Source organism: Suricata suricatta, chromosome 16 (genome assembly GCF_006229205.1).
Source record: "Suricata suricatta isolate VVHF042 chromosome 16, meerkat_22Aug2017_6uvM2_HiC, whole genome shotgun sequence".
In the NCBI taxonomy this organism is placed as follows: domain Eukaryota; kingdom Metazoa; phylum Chordata; class Mammalia; order Carnivora; family Herpestidae; genus Suricata; species Suricata suricatta.
The window spans coordinates 50,627,246-50,648,405 of NC_043715.1; the positions used below are offsets into that span (position 1 = coordinate 50,627,246).

At 58.8% G+C, this 21,160-nt stretch overlaps 3 protein-coding genes across 5 annotated transcripts; 2 read left to right on the forward strand and 1 right to left on the reverse strand.

Annotated features, from left to right (window-relative positions):
* Positions 1-178: 178 nt before the first annotated feature.
* Positions 179-10,052, forward strand: KCNJ14 (potassium voltage-gated channel subfamily J member 14). Of its 2 annotated transcripts, none has more exons than XM_029925724.1 (3): positions 179-469; positions 5,249-6,002; positions 7,618-10,052. In XM_029925724.1, exons 2-3 carry the CDS (start codon positions 5,301-5,303, stop codon positions 8,212-8,214), a joined length of 1,299 nt encoding a protein of 432 aa, XP_029781584.1. In that variant the 5' UTR covers positions 179-469; positions 5,249-5,300; the 3' UTR covers positions 8,215-10,052. The 2 variants fall into 2 exon arrangements, with proteins under 2 accessions (XP_029781584.1, XP_029781586.1); XM_029925726.1 differs by lacking the exon at positions 179-469 and adding an exon at positions 5,063-5,121.
* LOC115280672 (serine/arginine repetitive matrix protein 1-like) lies at positions 9,009-12,036 on the reverse strand. Its single transcript, XM_029925728.1, has 2 exons — positions 11,475-12,036; positions 9,009-9,193 (listed from the first exon to the last, which is right to left on the reverse strand). Exons 1-2 carry the CDS (start codon positions 11,973-11,975, stop codon positions 9,104-9,106), a joined length of 591 nt encoding a protein of 196 aa, XP_029781588.1. The 5' UTR covers positions 11,976-12,036; the 3' UTR covers positions 9,009-9,103.
* On the forward strand, positions 11,687-19,663 carry CYTH2 (cytohesin 2). Of its 2 annotated transcripts, none has more exons than XM_029925721.1 (12): positions 11,687-11,903; positions 12,736-12,883; positions 12,984-13,050; positions 14,075-14,193; positions 15,159-15,239; positions 15,658-15,770; positions 15,868-16,016; positions 16,407-16,518; positions 18,591-18,667; positions 18,967-19,038; positions 19,141-19,295; positions 19,382-19,663. In XM_029925721.1, the coding sequence occupies exons 1-12, from the start codon at positions 11,885-11,887 to the stop codon at positions 19,467-19,469; spliced, it is 1,200 nt and encodes a 399-aa protein (XP_029781581.1). In that variant the 5' UTR covers positions 11,687-11,884; the 3' UTR covers positions 19,470-19,663. The 2 variants fall into 2 exon arrangements, with proteins under 2 accessions (XP_029781581.1, XP_029781582.1); XM_029925722.1 differs by lacking the exon at positions 11,687-11,903 and adding an exon at positions 12,237-12,441 and having other exon boundaries at positions 16,407-16,519; positions 18,589-18,667.
* The last annotated feature ends 1,497 nt before the right edge of the window (positions 19,664-21,160 follow it).

The window sequence follows — 21,160 nt, forward strand, 5'->3', positions numbered from 1 at the left end:
GCCCATCGGGTGCTGTCCAGACCTGGCTGCCCCAGATTTGATTCCGTATGAAACAGCCCGTGCCTCCAGAGGGCTCCCTCACTGCGGCCCCCCAGTTCTTAAGGCCTCATCCCAGGGAGCCCCCCCACCATTTCTCTGCTGCCACTGCTGACTCTTATCTATGCCCCCATCTCCCTGCCCCCACCCCCTCCTGTGCCTGCCACCGGTCTCCTCTCCAGCCGGCTTGGGCTGCGGCCCAGCGCCCTGCCTGGCTGTCCTCCCTGGCTCCCCCTCTGCAGCTCTGAGCTGGCCCCGCCCCCTGCCCCCCCTCTGCCGGGCCTCTGATCCGCCTGTAGACACAGAGGTCGGGTACCGGGCACAAGGGCCCTGGGGCCCTGGACACGCCGCTGCCTCAGCGCCCACAGAGGTCTCCCCGCGGCCCCGGCAGAGAACCCCCAGCAGAGGGCATGGGGGTGGGCAGCCCCACCAGGTATGCGCCTCCGGGAGGGGTGCCCCGGGCTGAGACCAGTGCACCTCCCCACTGCACCCTCCTTGTAGGGGGGCCCCTGCACCCCACATTCCCCATCCTCACTGCTTCCCTGGGAAGGTCCTGCCTCACCCTCCCTCCATGACCAATTCCAGCCCCAGAGCCGCCTCTCCCCCGCCCCTCCGCCCCACTCCCAGCTCGGAGCCTCCGTCTCTGACCCCGTCTCCGACCCCATCTCTGCATCCTGCCTCCTGCCCCACATCCCCGCCGCCTCCTGGCCTGTCTCTGTCCCCAGCCTGGCTCCCAGCCTCCCATTTCCTGAGACCTTCCCTTCCCGGCTGCTCCAGTCTGCCCGTCCCTCCCGCTGTGTCTGTCCCTTCTCTGTAGGTCCCTGGCCACTCCCTCAGGTCTCTGTGCACCCCACCACCACCCTGTCTCTGCCCCCCTCTCTGGGTCCCTGTATGCCCTGTGGGGTCTGTCTTTCCCTTTTCCTAGGCTCCCTCTCCGCTCCCCTCCTTGTCCACTGAGCCTCTGTCTTGGCTTATTCTCTGTTCCCACACACCCCACCCCACCCCTGCCCTTTCAGTCTCTGCCCTCCAGACCCTGTTGGTAGGTGGGGGAATGGGGGGACCACTCAGGGGCCCCGGCAGAGTGTACAAGTGTTTCTTTTTTGAGGGGGAGGGAGATTGGGGCCTGGGGGGCGGAGCTCCTTGGCCCCAGATTAGACAGTGACTTTGACATCAAGTTAACGCACCTTAAGCCCCGCTGTCTCCTTTATATGGAAACATTAAGCTGCTCTGGCGGGTCAGGGGCAGGGTGGGGGAGGGCTAGAGCCTCTGGATCCCTTTCCCTCCTGTCCTGCCTCTGCAGGGCAGGGGGGGGGAGGGCAGGCAGGAGGGGTTCAGCCTTGTGTCCCATGCACCCTCTGTGAGCTGGGCCACGCTGGGTGCAGACAGGGCCCTCTGCAGGTGCAGGCCCCCCATCTATTTGGTGAACTGGACACAGTCACCTCCGCCTCGCAGGGCTGGGGGGTGGGATTTGGGAGGCAGAGCCCCGGCCTGGAAGGGCTCAGGACCCAAACGGGCACCCGGCCTTCAGCATTGCGTGGGTCTGGCCAGCTCTTTGGGCCAAGTCCCCAAGCTGTGAAGTGGGGCCATGACTCGGCCTTCCTCGCGTCCAGAAGAGGCCAGGTGAGGTGAGCGGTGGGGCCAGGGGGCGTCCAGTGGGCGGGCTGCAGATTTCCCCTAAGCTCCTCCAAGGCCAACGACGTAGCAGGTACTTGGGAAATAAGAGTGTCCTTGATGAGGCTGTCTGTGGTTCATCACTCAGGCTTGGGCACCCGAGAAATGTGGATGAGGGTTGTGCTCAGAGGTGGGTGGGTGGGTGTGTCAGGACCCAGTCTGGGGTCCACCGCCCTTGCCCTGACTTCAGTGGCCCCTGATAGGATTCCTGGGCAGGAGTGGGCTGCACATGTGTCGGAGCCTGGGTTCACACCTGGCCCCTTGAGCAATCAGCCTCAGGTTCCCCTTTCGGAAGAACAATCCCCAACTCCCAGGGTTGTTGAGAGTGAGAAAGAGTCACGGTTGGATTACGTTGTGGATGCCTGACACACCCAGGCCCGGTCCACTCTACCCTACCTCCGTAGAATGGGCAAAATAACCACCGAACATGCAAGCTGTCCAGGTGGTCATGGAGAGTGGGTGCGAACGTTAGTGGGGTGTGGGAGGGTGTTGCCGGGACCCTTGGGTGTTGAACTTGACACTGACCTGCCGAGAAGCCCATGAGGATCCTGGAGCCTGGCTCAGGGGACCCATGGTACCTAGGTGCTTGGTAAATACTGACGGAACTGATAACAAAGAATTTAGCCTCCAGCCAAGATGGCTTCCAGAAGTCCCTCTTCCACAGCTGCTGGGGGCAGGGTGACAAGGCCTCCAGGTCCCTGTCCCGCTCCTTCCCTCCTCTCTCCTTCACCCTGTTGGGCCTCCGAGATTCCACTTCCCAGAGGAGAGAACTGAGGCTCAGGAAAAGATGTGACCCGCCACCAGTCCTATAGTTAGTAAGTGGCTGAGCCAGGATTCAATCCTAGACCACCTGACTCCCAAGCCCAGGGTCTTTCCACAGATGAGGTTCCAGAACGGGAAGCCAGTGGTTCCAAGGGCACATAGTGGGTCAGCAACTGAACCAGGATTGGGCCGTTGGTCTCGGCTGGAAGGCCCTTCCTGACCTTGAAGAAGTCCAACTTGCCCCATTGCACAGTTGAAACCGCTCGAAAGGACTTGCCCAAGATCTGAGGGTCAGAGCTGAGCGTGGGTCTTTTGCTTTTTATGACAGCTTCATTGAAATAAAATCCAGATACGGAGCGCCTGGCTGGCTCAGTGGGTAGAGGATGTGACTCTTAATCTCGAGGTCATGAGTTCAAGCCCCCCCAGGCTAGGTGGAGAGACTGCTTAAAAATAAGATTTGGGGAAAAAAATAGAATTCAGATAAGACACATTCAATGTACAGTTCAGTGGTTTTTAGAATTTTCACTGAGTTGTGCCACCATTACCACAATCAAATAGGGGGCATCTTCAGCACGCCAACAGGAGGACCCGTGTCCTCTGGCTGTCACTCCCCAATCCCGTCCCCATGGCCCCAGCCCTCGGTACCACTGGTCTACAAGGTACAGATTTGCCCATCCGGACACATAAACCAAAGTCTACAATCTGTGGTCTTTTGCACGTGGCTGGTTTCACTTAGCATGATGTTTTCGACGTTCATCCATGTCCCAGTGTGTCCGTGCTTCGGGGTTTTTTTTTTTTTAATGTTTATTTATTTTTAAGAGACAGCAAAAGACAGAGCACGAGCTGGGGAGGGGCAGAGAGAGGGAGACACAGAATGCGAAGCAGGCTTCAGGCTCTGAGCACAGAACACGATGTGGGGCTCGAACCCATGAATCGTGAGATCGTGACCTGAGCGGAAGCCAGATGCTTAACCGACTGAGCCGCCCACATGTTTGTTTTCTGAGTGGTACTCCGTGGTATGGACATACCACATTTTGTTCAATTCATCAGTCAATGGCTATTTGGTTGTTTCCATCTTTTGGCTACCTCAAATAGTACCGTGAGGAGCATCTGTTGTGTAAGCGATTGTGTGCACATTTGTTTTCAGTACATACGTAAAAGTGGAATTGCTGAGTCGTCGGGTGACTATGTTTAATCATTTTTTGGTGAATGTTTATTTTTGAGAGAGAGAGAGACAGGGGAGGGGCAGAGAAAGAAGGGGACAAGGATCCAGAGCGGGCTCTGTGCCAACAGCAGAGAGCCCTATGTGGGGATCGAACCTATGTACCCTGAGATTGTGACGTGAGCTGAAGTTGGACCCTTAACCAACTGAGCCGCCCAGGCAGGCGCCCCTGTTTAATCATTTAAGGGACCGCTGGGCTATTTTTCACAGAAGCTACGCCATTTTCCATCCCATCAGTAGGGGGCCTACTTCACATCCCCGCCAATACCTGTTACCTTCCCAAGAAGGTGGCAAGCCGTGTCTCATTGTGGTTTTGGCTTGTATTGCCCAGAGGGCTAATGGCCTTGAGCATCTTTTTTATGTGCTTTGTGTGATGATCTCCTGGCTATTTGTACATCTTTCTTAGAAAATGTTCACTACAGACCCTTTGCCTATTTTTGAGTTGCGTTATCTTTTTACGATCGAATGGTAAAGGGTCTTTCTTTATAATATTTAAAATACAAATTTCTTAAATACATATTTGCAACTATTCTATCCCAATGGCAGCTTGTCTTTCCACTGTCTTGATAGTGTCCTTTGAAGCACAAAAGGGGCGCTTGGGTGGCTCAGTCAGTTGAGCGACCGACTTCAGCTCGGGTCATGATCTCTTGGTTCATAGGTTTGAGCCCCACTTCGGGCTCTGTGCTGACAGCTCAGAGCCTGGAGCCTGTCTTCGGATTCTGTGTCTCCCTCTTTCTCTGACCCTCCCCTGCTCACGCTCTCTCTGTCTCTCTCTCTCTCAAAATTAAAAACATTAAAAAAACTTTTTTTAAATGAAGCACAAAAGTTTTTAATTTTTTAAAGGCTTATTTATTTGAGAGAGAGAGCGAGAGAGAGCACACAGGAGGGACTGAGAAAGGGAGAAAGAGAATCCCAAGCAGGCTCTGCACTGTCAGAGCAGAGCCGAACACGGGGCTGGAGCCACAAACCGGGAGATCATGACCTGAGCCAAAACCAAGAGTTGGACACTCGACCAACTGAGGCACCCAGGGGTCCCTTAATTTTGATGGTCAGTTCAGCTACCATTTTTCCTTCTGTTGCCTGGGCTTTCTGATCCCGTTTTGGATCCACGGGCGAGCAGTTCCCACTTTGTCCACCCTGGATTTGCTAACGCTCAAATCCAGGTTTCCTCAGCTGTGCCCTTGGGCAAGTTAAACGTTCTGTGCCTCAGTTTCCTTGTCTCTAAAATGGGGACAGTAACGTCTACCGTGGTGTAAGGCTCAAGTATGTCAATTCGTGTAAAGCACTCACCACAGTGTCTGGCTCTGCTCCAATCATCAAGGCGTTTGCTCCAATTACCGTCCTGGCCATGGTCCCGTTGCCGTGGTCGAGCCACGATCGTCTCTTATGAACAGCACTGTCGGTGATGCTATTCCGTTCTGCCTTTCAAGGTGAGTAACGGGCCACCCATTGGCCAGATGAGGCCCCCAAGGCGCAGGGCGCACGCCTGGCATGAGCCCACCCACTCCTGGCGCCCCTGACGCCCCTGACGTCGCCTCCCTTTCCGCGTCTCCGCAGGTTCGGGGCGCCCGCCCCCTACTAGGGCAAGTGGAGGGGGTGTCCCCGCCTAATGGGCCTGGCCAGGGCCCTGCGCCGCCTTAGCGGCGCCCCGGAGCCAGAAGAGGGCCGGGCCGGCGACGAGGAGGAGGCCGGGTCGGGGCTGTGCCGCAACGGGTGGGTGGCGTCGCCGACGCGGCGGCGCCGCGGGCGCTTCGTCAAGAAGGACGGGCACTGCAACGTGCGCTTCGTGAACCTGGGCGGCCAGGGCGCGCGCTACCTGAGCGACCTGTTCACCACGTGCGTGGACGTGCGCTGGCGCTGGATGTGCCTGCTCTTCTCCTGCTCCTTCCTCGCCTCCTGGCTGCTCTTCGGCCTGGCCTTCTGGCTCATCGCCTCGCTGCACGGCGACCTGGCCGCGCCGCCGCCGCCGGCGCCCTGCTTCTCGCACGTGGCCAGCTTCCTGGCCGCCTTCCTCTTCGCGCTGGAGACGCAGACGTCCATCGGCTACGGCGTGCGCAGCGTCACCGAGGAGTGCCCGGCCGCCGTGGCCGCCGTGGTGCTGCAGTGCATCGCCGGCTGCGTGCTGGACGCCTTCGTCGTGGGCGCCGTCATGGCCAAGATGGCCAAGCCCAAGAAGCGCAACGAGACGCTGGTGTTCAGCGAGAACGCCGTGGTGGCGCTGCGCGACCGCCGCCTCTGCCTAATGTGGCGCGTCGGCAACCTGCGCCGCAGCCACCTGGTCGAGGCCCACGTGAGGGCACAGCTCCTGCAGGTGCGAAGGCCAAGGCCGGGGCGGGAGGGAGGCGCCCTTGCTGGGGGAACGGTGGGAGATGTAGGCCCAGGGGCGGGGAGCCTGGCGGGCTGGGAGGGTGTGTGGACTACAATTCCCAGCAGTCTCATGGGCCAGGGCCCTGCCTCCCGTTTTTGTGGACTGAGGCTCCTTCCCAGATCAGTTAGTTGTAGGAGAGGTGAACCCAAGAGGGAGGTCTGTGACCAGTTCTAACTGGGGACCTAGACTGGAACCGGATCCTGAGATACCAAGAGCTACCTGGGGCTCGAGGATGGGTCCCCAGTAGGGTTGTGGGACATCTAGACCTGAGAGAGCCACACCTGGCCTGTAAAGGCTCTGAACCACAATTGTCTTGTGTCTGTGAGCAGGGGGAGTGCCCAGCAGGGATGGTCTGAGCAGGTGGTGGCGTTTTGTGGGTGATGTAAACCATAGTAGGATGCAGTGGTACAGAGAGTAGCCTGTGTTGAGGCCAGGCCCCTATGGCATTGTGGGAGATGTAAGTCCGAGGGACTGTGGAGCCACGGAGCACGATACTCCGTGGTCTCTGGGCATGGGGTCCTACAGTGTTCATGCGAGACTTCATTCCGCATCCCAGTGGCTCAGTCTGGCCACCGGCCTCCTGCTCAAAGGAGTAAAGGGCTGGAAAACCCCTTATCACCAAAACAACTACAACCCCCATTGGCCCCTGGGGCAGCGGCTCCCTCTGGTGCCCTGAAGAAGGCATCTTAGTGTTTCTAGAATTGTGGTCAAACTGTCCAAAGTCTAGGGCAGTCATTGCCCTTGCCCAAGTGAAGACACTTAAGAACCCTGGAGTGAGGTTGGACTTCAGTGAGAGGGAGGACAGAATGGTGGTGGGAACTACAACTCCCAGCAGCCTCTGGGGGCTCCTTCTTGGTTGTTGGAGACTAGGATTGAGGGCTGGGAGGGCTACTCTCTGTCCCAGAAGTCTGTGAGGTGCTGACATGACTTGGGAGGTTGGGTATGGAACCAGTCAGGGTAGGTGGTGTGAAGCTACCAATTATGTGGCTTGGGGACTGCACTGTGCCTACACACACACACACACACACACACACACACACACACACACAGTAGGATGGAGAGGCTTGCAGTTGGGTTGTGGGGACAGATAACTCAGGAAGGAGCTCGTCTGAGGCTATGGCGGACTATGGAGTGAGTGCAGGACCTAGGTTGTCATCTTGGCTTGTCCTTCTTGTGACCATATATTGAAAACCATTTTTCTGTCCCTCCCCTCCTTCTCCAACTGCTGCTCGGACGTCACTCTCCTCTTCTGTTGTCTCTCCAACTCCGTCTCTGCCTTGCTGATTTCTGTGGCTTTATGCCAATATCATTCCATCCCTCTGTCCCCTCTCTTTTTCTTATTTGGGTTTCCATCCCCAAATCCTTTGAGTCTCTCTCCCTCTGTCCTCCACTTTCTCTGGGCCTCCATCCTCCTCTCTCTGGGTCCATGTTCCCACCTCATCCCCACCCCTGCCTGTCCCTGCTCCCCTTCCTGCATTCCTTTAATCTCGCCATCTCTGTCTCCACTCATCTCTGCGCTCCCTGCCATCCGCCTCTGCCCCTTCTCCTCTTGCCGCAGCCTCGAGTGACCCCGGAGGGGGAGTACATTCCACTGGATCACCAGGATGTGGACGTGGGCTTCGATGGTGGCACTGATCGAATCTTCCTTGTGTCTCCCATCACCATCGTGCACGAGATCGACTCTGCCAGTCCTCTGTATGAACTAGGACGTGCCGAGCTGGCCCGGGCTGACTTTGAGCTGGTGGTCATTCTCGAGGGCATGGTTGAGGCCACAGCCATGACCACACAGTGTCGCTCCTCCTACCTCCCTGGTGAGCTGCTGTGGGGCCATCGTTTTGAGCCGGTCCTCTTCCAGCGTGGCTCCCATTACGAGGTTGACTACCGCCATTTCCACCGCACTTACGAGGTCCCGGGCACCCCAGTCTGCAGCGCCAAGGAGTTGGATGAGCAGGCAGAGAGGGCTTCACACAGCCCCAAGTCTAGCTTCCCTGGCTCTCTGGCTGCATTTTGTTACGAGAATGAACTTGCACTGAGCTGCTGCCAGGAGGAAGAGGAGGAAGAGGAGTCCCAGGAGGAGGATGGAGTGGAGGCAGAAGATGGGGTTGCCAGCCCCCGAGTGCTCACACCGACCCTGGCACTGACCCTGCCCCCGTGATCAGCTGGTGTCTCCCGATTTGTAGCCCCTTCCCGGAAATAGCAAGATGGAGAGTGAGGGCCCTCTCCTGGGATGGGGGCAGGTGTTTCCCAAGCCCAACAGGGCTGCTGGGTAAATTACTAGCCGGTGAAGGTCTCCCATGCCCAGTGGACCCACCGCAGACATACTGGATCTTAATTCCTCTGCATTCCATGCTCCCTGTTGAGACCCCTTTATCAGCCTGATTCCCGAGTCTCCCCAGCGCTGAGGGATCAAGAATTCTAGACCCCCTAAGTGGCAAAGAGGGGGTGGTTCTAGATTGCTCTATGTGGCTGGGTTGTTAAGCAAGGTCAGGAATCAATGGTATATACTGCCTCCAGTTTGTAGGTCTGGATTGACCTAAGATTCAAGGGACTGTTGGCTTCTAGACTCAGCTAACCGAGTAGCAAATCATTTTTTTTTTCTAGACCACATTAAGGAAGGGGAGTTATGGAATGCCCCAAGAATTCAAGACTGTCTGGATTAACCAATGACGGCATGTTGACTGCAAGTCAAGAGAAGACCTTGTGGTTCCAGAAAGCCCAAGAGTTAAGATTCTGTGAATCTAGATTGACTGCAGAGGCAAGCACTGGTGGTTCTAGAAGAGGTTTGACCTAGAATGCCGAGGACACTCGAGAGTTATGTTTCGAGAATGAACAAAACAACAGAGCGTCTGTGGGTCTGGAAGGGCTAACATGACAGATTGGGAGTTCTTGATATTAGATCACTCCAGACGCCCAGCTGTAGAACATCAAAACAGGGAGATAATGTTTCTTAATGATCCACGGGGTTTTATTGGTTGGTTTTTTTAAGTGCCATTCTAGAATGTCCAAAGGAATCAGGATTCTGTGCCTCTAGATTGATCACAGAGTCAAGGAAGGAGTGGCGATTCTGGATGTCTGAGATTCGCTGGTTCCAGTTTGCCCAATGGAGTTGAGAATCTGGATGATTCTTTGTGGTTCTGTGAACGCCAAAGGGAATCAGAGCTCCGGGGATCCAGAGTTGTTCATTATTACAACCTGGAAGTTCTAATTAGCTCCTAGAACCTGGCTGTTCTAGGAAGTGGACTTGGGACTTGATAGACAGTATTTCTGGGCTGACCTAGAATGGGAGGGCCCGGGCGAGACCCTCTGGATAACAGGGCTGGTTGTTGGGCAAAGAGAAGGGGAGACCCAAGGCTGATGAGTCTATAGTGCTCTGGAATCGTACACCTAGTGATGTGTGTCTATTTCTTAAAGATGTTATAAATATGTGTATTATATATAATATAAATACAGATATCTCTATTTTCCCATGGTTCCTACAAAAGGGTTAGAAATCGAGCTTGAGCTCATGGGAATAGAGGCCTTTACAAGGGTCCAGAAAGCTTTGCTCTAAATCCCAACTCTGCTGCAATTTACTGTGTGACTTTGGGTAAATCACTCCCTTCTCCTCGCCTCAGTTTCCCCATCTGTAAAAATGGGGCACTGGAACTTGAAGTTCTCAAAGGACCTTTCCAGCAGATGATTCCTCGCTTCACTGAAGGGGGCAGCTGGGGGTGGGGGTGAGGGTCCTATAGACTTCCCAGCCCCCAAGCCCCCTGTCCCCGGTGCTGAAACACATGGCCTTCCAAGGACCACTGGGAGGGAAGATGCTCTTGGAGGTCAGATCTGAACTTGGATGTGTGAATGACAGGGCAGGCAAGCGGTAGTGTGGGCTGTGACTAAGGGACAGAATCTCCTCCCTCCAGTCCAGCTCAGGGGGCAGGTTGCTCTGAATGCCGGGAGAAAGTATGTGTTTTGGGGGAGCATTGTACTGCAGATTAAATCACTGGGAGCCCTGCTGGTGTGTCTGTGAGTGTGCTTCTGGGCATGGTTCCTTGCGCCTGTCCCCCAGCCCCCACCATACTGCTGTCCCCCTAAGTGGCCAGCAGGCTGCAAGCCAGCTGCAGAAGGAGCCAGTGCCAGGAGAAGGACACCTTCCTGCCCGTGTCCCAGGACTGAGGCCAGGCACTGTCATTGCCCATGAGCTTGCCCAAGTGCTACACCAACCCAGGCCCCCACTTCTGGCTTCCCCACCTCCCTTTATCCTTCAAAATCCCCACTTAATAACCGGATGGGATTAATTAGCTAACTGTTCTCCCAGTGCAGGCTGTCTGGGGTAGGGGGGTAATGGAAACACAGGCATGGAGAAGGGTGTGAAACTGAGGGAGAAGGGACAGGAGGAGGGTTCTGTTTGGAAGCAAAGAGAATAGGGCAAGGCTGGCACAGCCTGGGGTTCCGCTGGGGAGGACAAGGCGTGGGCTGCTCCTAAAGGTCAGTGAGGGGATTAAGAGGCTCCGTGTCTAATCTGTCAGCTTAACCAGGGCCTGGCCCTGAATCTGTCCCCACCTGCCTAGCTCAGGGACGGCGAATGAGGACAAGGCCCAGACAGCACCTCGGAGCCGGTTAGGGACCAGCCCCATGACAGGGATGGCCAGAGTACACCATCCCGGCCAGCTGCCTGCACTTGTTTTTTTCTGCAAGGAATGGAAATGAGAGGCTGGGGTGGAGGGAATGGCATTATGTGTGTGGGGGGGGGGGGTACTACGAGAGGAGGGAGTTTTAAGAAGAGGGGGCCCTGAAGTGAGCGGAGTCAGAGAGAAAGGAAAAGACTCCGAGAGCCAGTAAAGAATTGGAGAAGTGGGAGGATGTTGAGGAAAAGGGAGTTGTTTTATGGGGAAGACGCTAAAGTAAGAGGAGGGGTTTAAGGGCGAGAGAGAGGAGCCTGAGAGACCGAAGGCGCCGGGAAGGCGGAGCCTTCACTATATTTGGCCTTCCCCCGTTGTCCCTTTCTCCATGGCAGATATCCAATAGCATTTTCATTTGGAAGAAAGAATAAGTCTTTTGTTTCACCACTCAGGACTCTCAAGAAACTTCAGTGGACGGGAAAGTCCTGAGAGGGGTTAAAAAAAGGATCTGGAGATCGGAGCGGAAAGTATCGAGAGAACGGAGGCCACAAGACGGGCCCAAGCTGCTCTCGGTTGCCCGGCAACCGCTGCGGTCAAAAACCCGCTTAGCCAGTCAAGGAGGTGTGGCTCACGGGAACAGCCGACAGTTGTGGCCCCGCCCCCTGACAACGACACTAACAAAGTGCCGCTCCCCAGCAACCTATTACTAGAGGCGGGACTCCGCTGGGCCAGCATCTTAGCGCCCAGAGCACTTGCGCAGGCGCAGTCCTATCTCGCTCCCACAGTCCCACCTCCATGCAACTCCCTTCCGAACCTTCTCATTGGCCGACAAACCAGCCAAGTGCCTTCTTTTGTTTCGGAGGCGGGACCCGGCTCCCTGCCCGCACTCCGATTGGTTCCACAGAGTGTCTACCCCCGGCAGGACAGTGCGGCGTCGACTCCTTTTGTGCCTATTGGTCCTGGAGAACGGCCCTTCGGGGTCGGGGGCGGAGCAGACGAGAGGGCCCGCTGTGGATTGGACGGTGTCAAAACGAGGGGCGGTCCCTATTGGCGGGGCGGTTGGGAGGCGAAGGGAGAGTCTTTTCAGCGCTGAGGACTGGCGCTGAGGAGGCGGCGGTGGCTCCTGGGGCGTTTGAGCGGGCTCACCCGAGCCCGCGGGCCAACGCGGATCCAGGCCCGACCGGCGGGACCGCCCCGGACTCCCCGCGGGCCTTCCTAGCCGCCATGGAGGACGGTGTCTATGGTAGGTCGGGGAGGGGCGGGGCCGGCCAGGAGCGGATGGAGCGTTTCGACCCGAACGTTCCGCAGCGAACATCCCTCCTGGCGCGCGCTGCGCGGAGCCGTTCGGCCCCGTCGTCGTCTCGCTTTTGTGGGGCGCGGGATGGGCTTCCGGCGGGGCCCGAGAGCAGGGCGTTCCAGGCCATTGTTTGGGCCGAGCCTGTTTCCGGTGGCGGCGGGAGGGGGTGGGATGGAGCGGCGGAGGCGAGGCCGGGGCGGAACCATTCCCGCTGGAAGGGCCGGGCAAGCCCAGTGCCTGCTGGGAGCTGCGAGGGGGGCTTCTGGGGCGGTTGGGTGGGAAGAAATCTTGGGGGCTGCAGAGATGCCGCTAAGGCGGGGGCGGGGGCCTTCGATGCCCCGCCCCCCTTCCCCAACTCTTATAAGCTGTCAACAGCTCTCCCTGCCGTAGTTACTTTTCATGGACCCAGGAGTCCGGACACCCAAGCTCCCAGTTACCTCGCCGGGAATGGAGGCAGAAAACCAAGGCCTCAGCCTCCTTCCAAGTAATGGACCCAGCAATTCGGGCTCCCATTCCCCTTCTCCCATCCCCCTTCTCAAAACTCAGTTTTGAGCCCCTGCTTAGCCTCCTCCGCCCCCAGAACTTAAAAGTCTAGATCCGCCTGGACTGAGGAATCTAGACCTCCAGCCCCTTCTTCCAGCAGACTGAGGAGGCCCTACCTTCATCCTCATCCTCTCCAACCTAGGAGGCCTGCCCCAGCCCTATCCTCCCCCAGACTGCAGGAATCCAGGCTCCCAGTCCCCAGAACTGACCTCCAGTCCCTGACTCTGACCCTTAGAGCCCCCAGACCTGACCCCGGAGGAGCGGATGGAGCTGGAGAACATCCGGCGGCGGAAGCAGGAGCTGCTGGTGGAGATCCAGCGCCTTCGGGAGGAGCTCAGTGAAGCCATGAGCGAGGTGGAGGGTCTGGAGGCCAATGAGGGCAGGTGAGGGCTGGGGTGGGGATCTTCTGTGGAAGGGGGGGTTCACGAGGCCAGGCCAGGGATGCCCAGGCATTGACTCTCCACCCCCTGCTCTCTCCTGCAGTAAGACCTTGCAACGGAACCGGAAGATGGCAATGGGCAGGAAGAAGTTCAACATGGATCCCAAGAAGGTGCTTGGGCCACAGGGCCAGGATCAGCCAGGCAGAAGGCTCTGGCACCGTTAGGTTCCAGAAGTGCAATAGTTCGGGGGTCTACCTGAGGTGGATAGACGTGGTCCTGATCCCTGAAATTCAGACACGGGCTGTCCATCTGTTCTCCGAACACTAACCGGGCGTTCCGGCCTCCTGACCTTTGCACATGCTGTGCCCTCTGCCTGGGAGGCTCTTTTCCCTTTTTTTTCCAAAAAAGGGGGAAAATATCCAGACCCTCTCGAGTCTCTGGAGGACTTGGGGCTGGGTGACATGCACAAAGGAGGGCTGGCCAGCGGCACATCGGAGAGGTGCCAGGGCTGTGGACACTCACAGGGGTGGTAGGGCGGTGGGGGCTCCTCTGTAGGGTTTAGGGAGAGCTTCCCTGAGGAGGGGTCAGTGAGGTCAGGTTTAATGGCTAAGTCCACATTCACCAGGTGGAGAAAGATGTTTGTCCATTTGGGGATTCATTTTACACCCATTCTCTGAGGCCTCCCTCGGCCTTGCCTCTGTGCTCGGTGATGCTGGAGACCCAGAGAAGGGTTGGACCCTGCCTCGCCCTCAGCAAGCCCCTAGACCTGGATCCCAGAGTCCAGAGTCCAGAGCCAAGTACAGCTACTGGGTAGGGAGAGCCAGAGAAGGCCCTCATCTAGCCTGAGGCTTGGCCCTTGTAGCCCTAAATGCGCTGCTGTCTCCTGACAGTTCCTGATGTTACTCTTCTCGCCCACAGCAGTTGTAGTTTGTTCAGTCATTCAACAAACACGTCCTGAGCTCCTGTTCCTTGCCAGACTCTGCCCTTGGTGCTTGATTAGCCAGGCAAAGGCAGGGAGAACAGTAGGTGCCGAGGCTTAGCTGAGGCAGGAGGGATGGTATTTAAGGACCAGCATCAAGCCTGAAAATGAGAGCTGGCCCCTTTCTGTTGCGGGGTGGTGCTCCGGGAGGTGATGGGGCGTGACTTTCCGGCCGCCGCCGCAGTGTGCTGAGACCACCCGCCCCCACCCGCCAGGGGATCCAGTTCTTGGTGGAGAATGAACTTTTGCAGAACACACCCGAGGAGATCGCCCGCTTCCTGTACAAGGGCGAGGGCCTGAACAAGACAGCCATCGGGGACTACCTGGGGGAGAGGTGAGGCCCTGCCCGCTCCCACAGGCCTCCCCCCCTGCACCCAGCTCCTGCCCTTCCACTGCCCACTTCCTCTCCCGAGGAAAAGCCCTGATAGACCAGCCTCCTCCCTGCACCGGGACGGACCGGACTGACACTGGGGTCTGGGGAAGCCTGGGGACCCCCTGGGGGAAGCAGGGGAGGGGCGTGGGAATCTTGCGTATATCTGAACTTGGGGACCATGGGAAACATCTGCAGGTGTCGTGCGCACAGGTAGACGTCTGGCATGTGTGGGACCCTATGGGGACAGCTAGGGGGCCGTGGGGTCAGCTGTGAATATCTAGGGAGCACAGGGGCCCCTGGACATCTGGGGCATGAGGATCATCTGCAGTGTTTTGGGGTGCCTAGGGATGTGTGGACATCGGGGGCACTCGGAGACCACCTGAACGTCTGAGGTGCACGGGGCCATCTGCGTGTCTGGTTGTCTGGCGGATGTGTTGACATCTGGGGGGGGGGTCGGGCCATCTGGCGATGTCTGGGGACCGTCTGTGGGCACCTGGGGTGTGTGGAGATTGTTTCACGAACGTCTGGGGTGTGCGGGGACCGTCCGGACGTGTGGGGGCCCTCTGTGGACAGCTGGTGCCACGGGGGGTGTTTTGTGGATATCTGGGGTGCAGGGGGCCTGTCCGTGGCTGTCTGGGGGGCGTGGGGACCATTTCTGGACATTTGCAGAATGTGGGGGCTCACCTACGTGGAGCACATGTTTGCTGTGTCTCTCTTAACTCTGTAAGCATTCGGCAGATCAGGGCTGATCTTGCAGCGGATGGTCCTCCCCAGGGCATGTCCTGAGTATTCCTGTCCCTGGTATCAGGCCTGAGATGGGGCTGGGCTAAAACTGTCCCCGCCTCCAGAGGCGGCCGCTGTGCAGATGAGGCGGCACAGACCCCCCAGTCTTTTTCCTGTGCGTGACTCTGTCCCTGTCCTCCCAGGGAAGAGCTGAACCTGGCAGTGCTCCATGCCTTCGTGGATCTGCATGAGTTTACCGACCTCAATCTGGTGCAGGCCCTCAGGTGAGAGGGGTCGGGTCGGAAGGGTAGGAGCGGACAAACGATGAGCCCTGCTCAAAATGGAGACAAATAAAAATGGAAGAAGTGGTTGCCTCATGTGACATGGGTCCACCGTAGGGCTTCCTTCAGGCATAGCTGTATCCAGTGCTCATATGGTCCCAGAAGGTCAACCATCTGTCTTTTGAGGGTAGCAGAAGCTTCTGGCGACCGCCAGACTTGTCTGGTGAGCTCTGCAGAAAGAAAGGTGGTTTTTTTTTTTCCTGTGTGAATCCACCAGAAGTCCCAGGCCAGTGCTCATGGGTCAGTCCGGATCTGTAGCCAAGACACGTGCTGCGGCCACGAGGCCGTCTGGGGCTGGTTCCCAGAGCAGGGTGGGGGTTCCGCCAGGCCCGGCACCCACACAGGCTCCTCTGCAACCCAGGCAGTTTCTCTGGAGTTTCCGCCTGCCCGGGGAGGCCCAGAAGATTGACCGGATGATGGAAGCCTTCGCTCAGCGATACTGCCTGTGCAACCCTGGGGTCTTCCAGTCCACAGGTTGGGGTCCAGCCTCCTGGCGCCTGGGAAGGAGGGGTGGGGTGGGGGGCGGTGGGGCACCAACCTGTGTCGTCACCAGCGGACTGTCTTGATGCAGACACATGCTACGTGCTGTCCTTCGCCGTGATCATGCTGAACACCAGCCTCCACAACCCCAACGTCCGCGACAAGCCGGGCCTGGAGCGCTTTGTGGCCATGAACCGGGGCATCAACGAGGGTGGGGACCTGCCCGAGGAGCTGCTCAGGGTCAGGCCCCCTCCGCCCCCCTCCCTGCGTGCGGCCCCTCTTCACTGCCCCTCTCCCTGCCCCTCCGCCCTCCATGAGCCGTCCAGCATGATGTCAACCTGTTCGTTTCTTTTCGTCTCTCCCTGGCTCCCTCACTCTGTGTCTCTGGTTCTCTCTGGCTCGTTTGGGGTCTCTGTGTCTCTTGAGAACTTTGCAGGCCTTTGAAGCTCAATGTCTTTCCTTCCCCTCCAACTTCCTCTGCTCCCCGGGCCCCCCCGCACCCATCTGACCCCTCACCGCTTTGCCCTGAGCCGCTCCGCCTGTGGTCCCCGTTTCCTCCCTGGCTGTCGGAGGGCAGCCGCGGGAGGGGCGCCAGGGCTGGAGCTGCTGACCGCCCCCTTCGCCCCTCAGAACCTCTACGACAGCATCCGAAATGAGCCCTTCAAGATCCCCGAGGATGATGGGAATGACCTGACCCACACCTTCTTCAACCCGGATCGGGAGGGCTGGCTCCTTAAGCTGGGTACGTCCCCTCCTGACCCTGCTTGGCCGCCTCTGCAGGGGGAAAGTTAGGGGGTCCTGGGCTCTGGACTTGCCTTCTGTGCGGACCTGCTGTGTGATCTTAGGCAAACCATTTGACCATTCTGAGCCTCAGTTTCCACATCTGAAAAATGGGGCTGAAAACAAGATCAGGCCTGTGTGCTGGGCCCAAGTGCAGGGACCAGCAGAGGAGGGGCCCCAGAAGTATTTGGGGTGTAGGGTAGAGATTAGGGAGCACTGAATAAAATGCCAGGCTTATGAATGAAAGAGCCGCCGGCCAAGCTGGAATGGGCAGGGTGGGGCCAGGCGGCCTGGAAACATGAGATTCAGGATATGTTAGGGGTCACGCGGGTGCCCCTCGCGGGGAGTGATCTAGGGATTGGAGTGGTTCACAGCCAGGGCTTTCTGGGAGCTTCCCCTGGGGCTTGTAGAACCCGGCTGGCCAAGCCACAGCCTCAGGAAGCGAGGGTTTCTGGGCCAGGGCGGGCCGTCCGTCTTGGTGAAAGCTCCCTTGGGTGCTTTCAGTGCAAGAGTCAAGGCTGCAGGCCGCTGGCTGGGAGCCACGGCCGGTAATGGTAGGCGCCATGGGAGCGCGGGCTGTGGCTTGTTGGTGGGGAGGCAGTGAATGGCCGCTGCAGGGTGAATAGTGGAAGCAGCAGGGGTGGGAGGAGGGGGGCACGGCTGGGCTTTCCTCCCCTGCCGCCAACCTTGGACTTGTGCTCTTAAGCTAAGACCTCACTTCTCCAACAGCAGGCAGGTCCCTGAATGGGTGCCCGGGTGTCCTGGCCCGCTCACTCCAGCTGCCAGTGGGTTAGATGGATCCCTGCGTCAGTTCCTGGGGGCAGGGGTCGGGGGGATGTGGTGGGGGGGGAGTTTAGATTCCTCCGAGGCCACCTGGTGCCCCTGGCCTGGGTTGGGCAGGAGAGAGGCAGGCAGGAGGGGCAGGTTTCCCCAGGAACTAGTCCCCCACCAGTTCTCACCCCCCCCCCAGCTGCGGCAGTGGAAGGCTTCCCATTTCCCGGATGAGGACACTGAGGCTCAGCGGCCATCTGGTAGTCACAGGGCAGGAGTGGCTTCGGACCCAGATCTCTGACCTGAGCGCAGTTTTTCCCTCTGGCGGTTAGAGAGACACCCCACTTCCTTCAAAGGCTGAAGTGTATGTAGCTAAGGGAGCCTGTGGTGCACTAAAAGGCCTGATGACAGCTGTTACTGCTGTCTCTGACCCTTCTGGGACAACAGGGCGCCCAGAGACAGCTCTTCGTGAAACAGAAAGGGGTGGGCCCAAGTGGGTCTGCACAGTGGCATCCAGAGAGGGCAAGAGATTGTCCTAAGGTCACACAGGCACCGACCTGGGCGCCCCCACCCACCTCAGGCCAAGGACTGGGGGTTTAGTTTTCTCCCTTGGGGATGACCTCCTAGCGGAGGGCGCTCCTGGCCGAGGACCTGTTCTGGTGGGGTGGGCTGGAGCCGGCACCGATGCCGGGAGGTGCTCGCTCGCGGTGGGGCTCAGGATCTTCGCCCCCACCTGGGAGGGAGAGGGTCATGTCGATGTAACTGGTTTTCTTCCCTCTTTCCCCCCCCCCTCCTCCCTCCCTCCATCTCTGCGTGTTTCTCTCTGCTGTTTCTGTTTCCTACTCCCCATGCTCTCCTTCCCCTGCTCCCCCCATTTCTGTTGCCTGCGGCTTTTGGGGGCACCCCATTCTTCTGCCTTCCCTTCTCTTCGCCTGGTCCTGCCTGCTTTCTCGCTGTCTGCCCCAGGAGGTAGGTACGCAGCCTGTCCTTGCTCCCCCGGCCCCACGACATAAGAGGAGCGGGTTGCCCGGGCCTCGGGGCCCGTTGCAGCGGGCTGAGCCCTGACCTGACTTAGAAAGTGTGGAGCCCCACGCTGGGGGCGGGCGGGATCCAGGGGCCCTGTCCCTGCTAGCCTCTCTTCCCACCCTTGCTTTGTGCTAGGCCCCTCCTTCCCTGCGCTCCCTCCGCCTCAGTCCCTTCCCTGCCCTCCCAGAGGCCCCGCCCCCGCTGAGCCCAGGCCCCCTCCCACCCCTTCCCTTTCAGGGGGTCGGGTGAAGACGTGGAAGCGGCGCTGGTTTATCCTCACCGACAACTGCCTCTACTATTTTGAGTACACGACGGTGAGGGGCCGGGCTGGGCTTCGCTCCGGGGTCCTAGGAGGAAGAGCCGGGGGGGGGGGGGGGGGGGGGGGGGGGGGCGGTCTGGGTTCCCGGTCAGAGGGAGGAGAGGGCTGCGGTGTGTGGGGGAATTCCAGATCTGTGGGAGGAGGGCCTGGGGGCAGGACTTCCGGGCCTGAGGGAGGAGGGAGGAGGGGCTCTTATCAGTGCCCCAGGGCCGCTGTGACAAAGCGCCCCAGGTTGGGTAGCTTAAACTGGAGCTAGGATTGGGAGGTGTGAGCCCTGTCCCACTGCTCCTTCAGGACAAGGAACCCCGAGGTATCATCCCCCTGGAGAATCTGAGCATCCGCGAGGTTGATGACCCCCGAAAACCGGTAAGACCGTCCCCCGGACCCCTTCCGGGCGGGGCGGGGAGGGCTCCTCTGGCCCCGGGGCAGGCTCCTACCTGCCGCCTGTCTGCTCCCGTGTCTCCCCAGAACTGCTTTGAGCTCTACATCCCCAACAACAAGGGGCAGCTCATCAAAGCCTGCAAGACCGAGGCGGACGGCCGGGTGGTTGAGGGGAACCACATGGTGTACCGGATCTCGGCCCCGACGCAGGAGGAGAAGGAGGAGTGGATCAAGTCCATCCAGTGAGCGCAGGCTCCGCGGTCCTTGGGCGGGGAGGGCCGGGGCGGGGACTCCTGGGCCCTCACCCCGGGACCCTCCGCTTCTGCAGGGCAGCTGTGAGTGTGGACCCCTTCTACGAGATGCTGGCGGCGAGGAAGAAGCGGATCTCTGTCAAGAAGAAGCAGGAGCAGCCCTGACCCCCTCGCCCCCGCCCCCATTATTTATTACGGAGCCGCCCCGCCCGGGTGGCCGGACCCCTGGGCATTGGGGCCGCGCATCCCGCTTCTCCAATCCTGGTTCTCTGTTCGGAAAATTCGCCACCTCCAGCTCCTCTTTCGTTATTTGTAATTAACACACCGTTGGTAATCTTATTAATTATTTAACCACTCGCGGCCGTAGACCCCCTCTTTTCTCGAGGGTTGATAGAGCCGAGGTGCCTGGCGCGAGACTGGGGCGGGGGGGGGGGGGGGGGGGGGGGGGGGGGGGGGGGGGGGGGGGGGGGGGGGGGGGAAGCCAGGAGCTCTCCCGTGTGGGAGGCTGGCGGGCCACATCGGTCCATTCTGGTTTCATCTGAACTCATAAACCAGATCATGACCTGAGGTGAAGTCCGCCACTTGGCTAATTGAGCCACCCAGGCGCCCTAGAATTGGGTGGCATTTGGCATGCAGGCCAGCAGAGGTTTGGGGGCAAGGCTGCGGGCATTCTAGATATCGCTGGACAGGCAGGTGCTGGTCCTCCCCTCTGCTCACACCGGGCTTGTGGTCCTGGAAGGGCGGGGGATGAGATCTGGAGTCTGAGCTGGGCCCGTGCTTCCAAAAGGAACCCTAGAGAGCTGACCGAGCCATGGTGGCTGCCTACACCGGGAGCACGTGGACATAGGAGTCCGGAAAAGAGGAGGAGGAAGACCTTGCCGAGGGGCTGTCCCTGGGGCTCAAGAAAAGGCCTGGGTGAGAGTAGTGGTTGGGGCTGGGGGACCCTGGGGCCAAGAGGGCAAAACTGTCGCCTCCCTGAACCAGGGAGAACCTGGCCACTGGAGAAACACTGTCTGGAGGACATTTGACACCAAGCCAGAATAGCACTGGGAATGTGTGTTTTCTCTCCTTTCCCGGGACTCTTGACAGCCCCTCAAGTGTCAAGTCTGTTTACCTTGAGGGCAGAGGCTTAAGAGGTGGGGTACCCCCGGATGCCCAGGTCCAGTCCTGCCCCCCTTTGCCTTCCAGCTTGGGATATACTTGGTGTCCGCAAAGAACAAAGGCATATAGATCCTGAGTGGGGGAGGGGTGGGTGGTGAGTTGGCAAGTTGGGACACCTCGGTGTCACTCTTCTGACGCCCAGATCTGCAGTTGAGACTACAGAGCCGGAAACTACAACTTGGGGCAGGCTCCAGGTTCAGGTCAGGTTGAGGGAAGCCTGGCCCCCAAGGGTGCCTAATTATAGTTCTTTCCTCTCATATGCTGTGCCCTTGAAGGGTTGAACCCCTACTTGAGTGCTCCCGGTGCCATGGAAAGAGTCCCGAGTCTTAGGCCTTGGACCTGGCTCTGCCCTTGGCCACAGGCACTCTCCTGCTCAGAGCCCCGCCCCCATGGCAGTATAAAGACACGACCACACGGGGGGGGGGGGGGGGCTTCTTCCCGCGAGACCATCGGACAACTTCCAGGACTACAATTTCCAGCAAGCTGTGCGGCATGGCCGCCCCCCTAGTGGGAGAGCCAATTCCAGTTCCAAGGTCTTCTGGGAGTTGTAGTTTCCCAAGGCTCCGAAGTGGGGTTTACGTTAGCCTCGTCTCTCCCCTTATGCACTGCACGTTGGGAAAAGAGGTCCTGGCCACTTTAACCCCCAGGAACTGATGGGAAATGGAGTTCCCAATTCCTTCCAAAAGCTCAGCAAT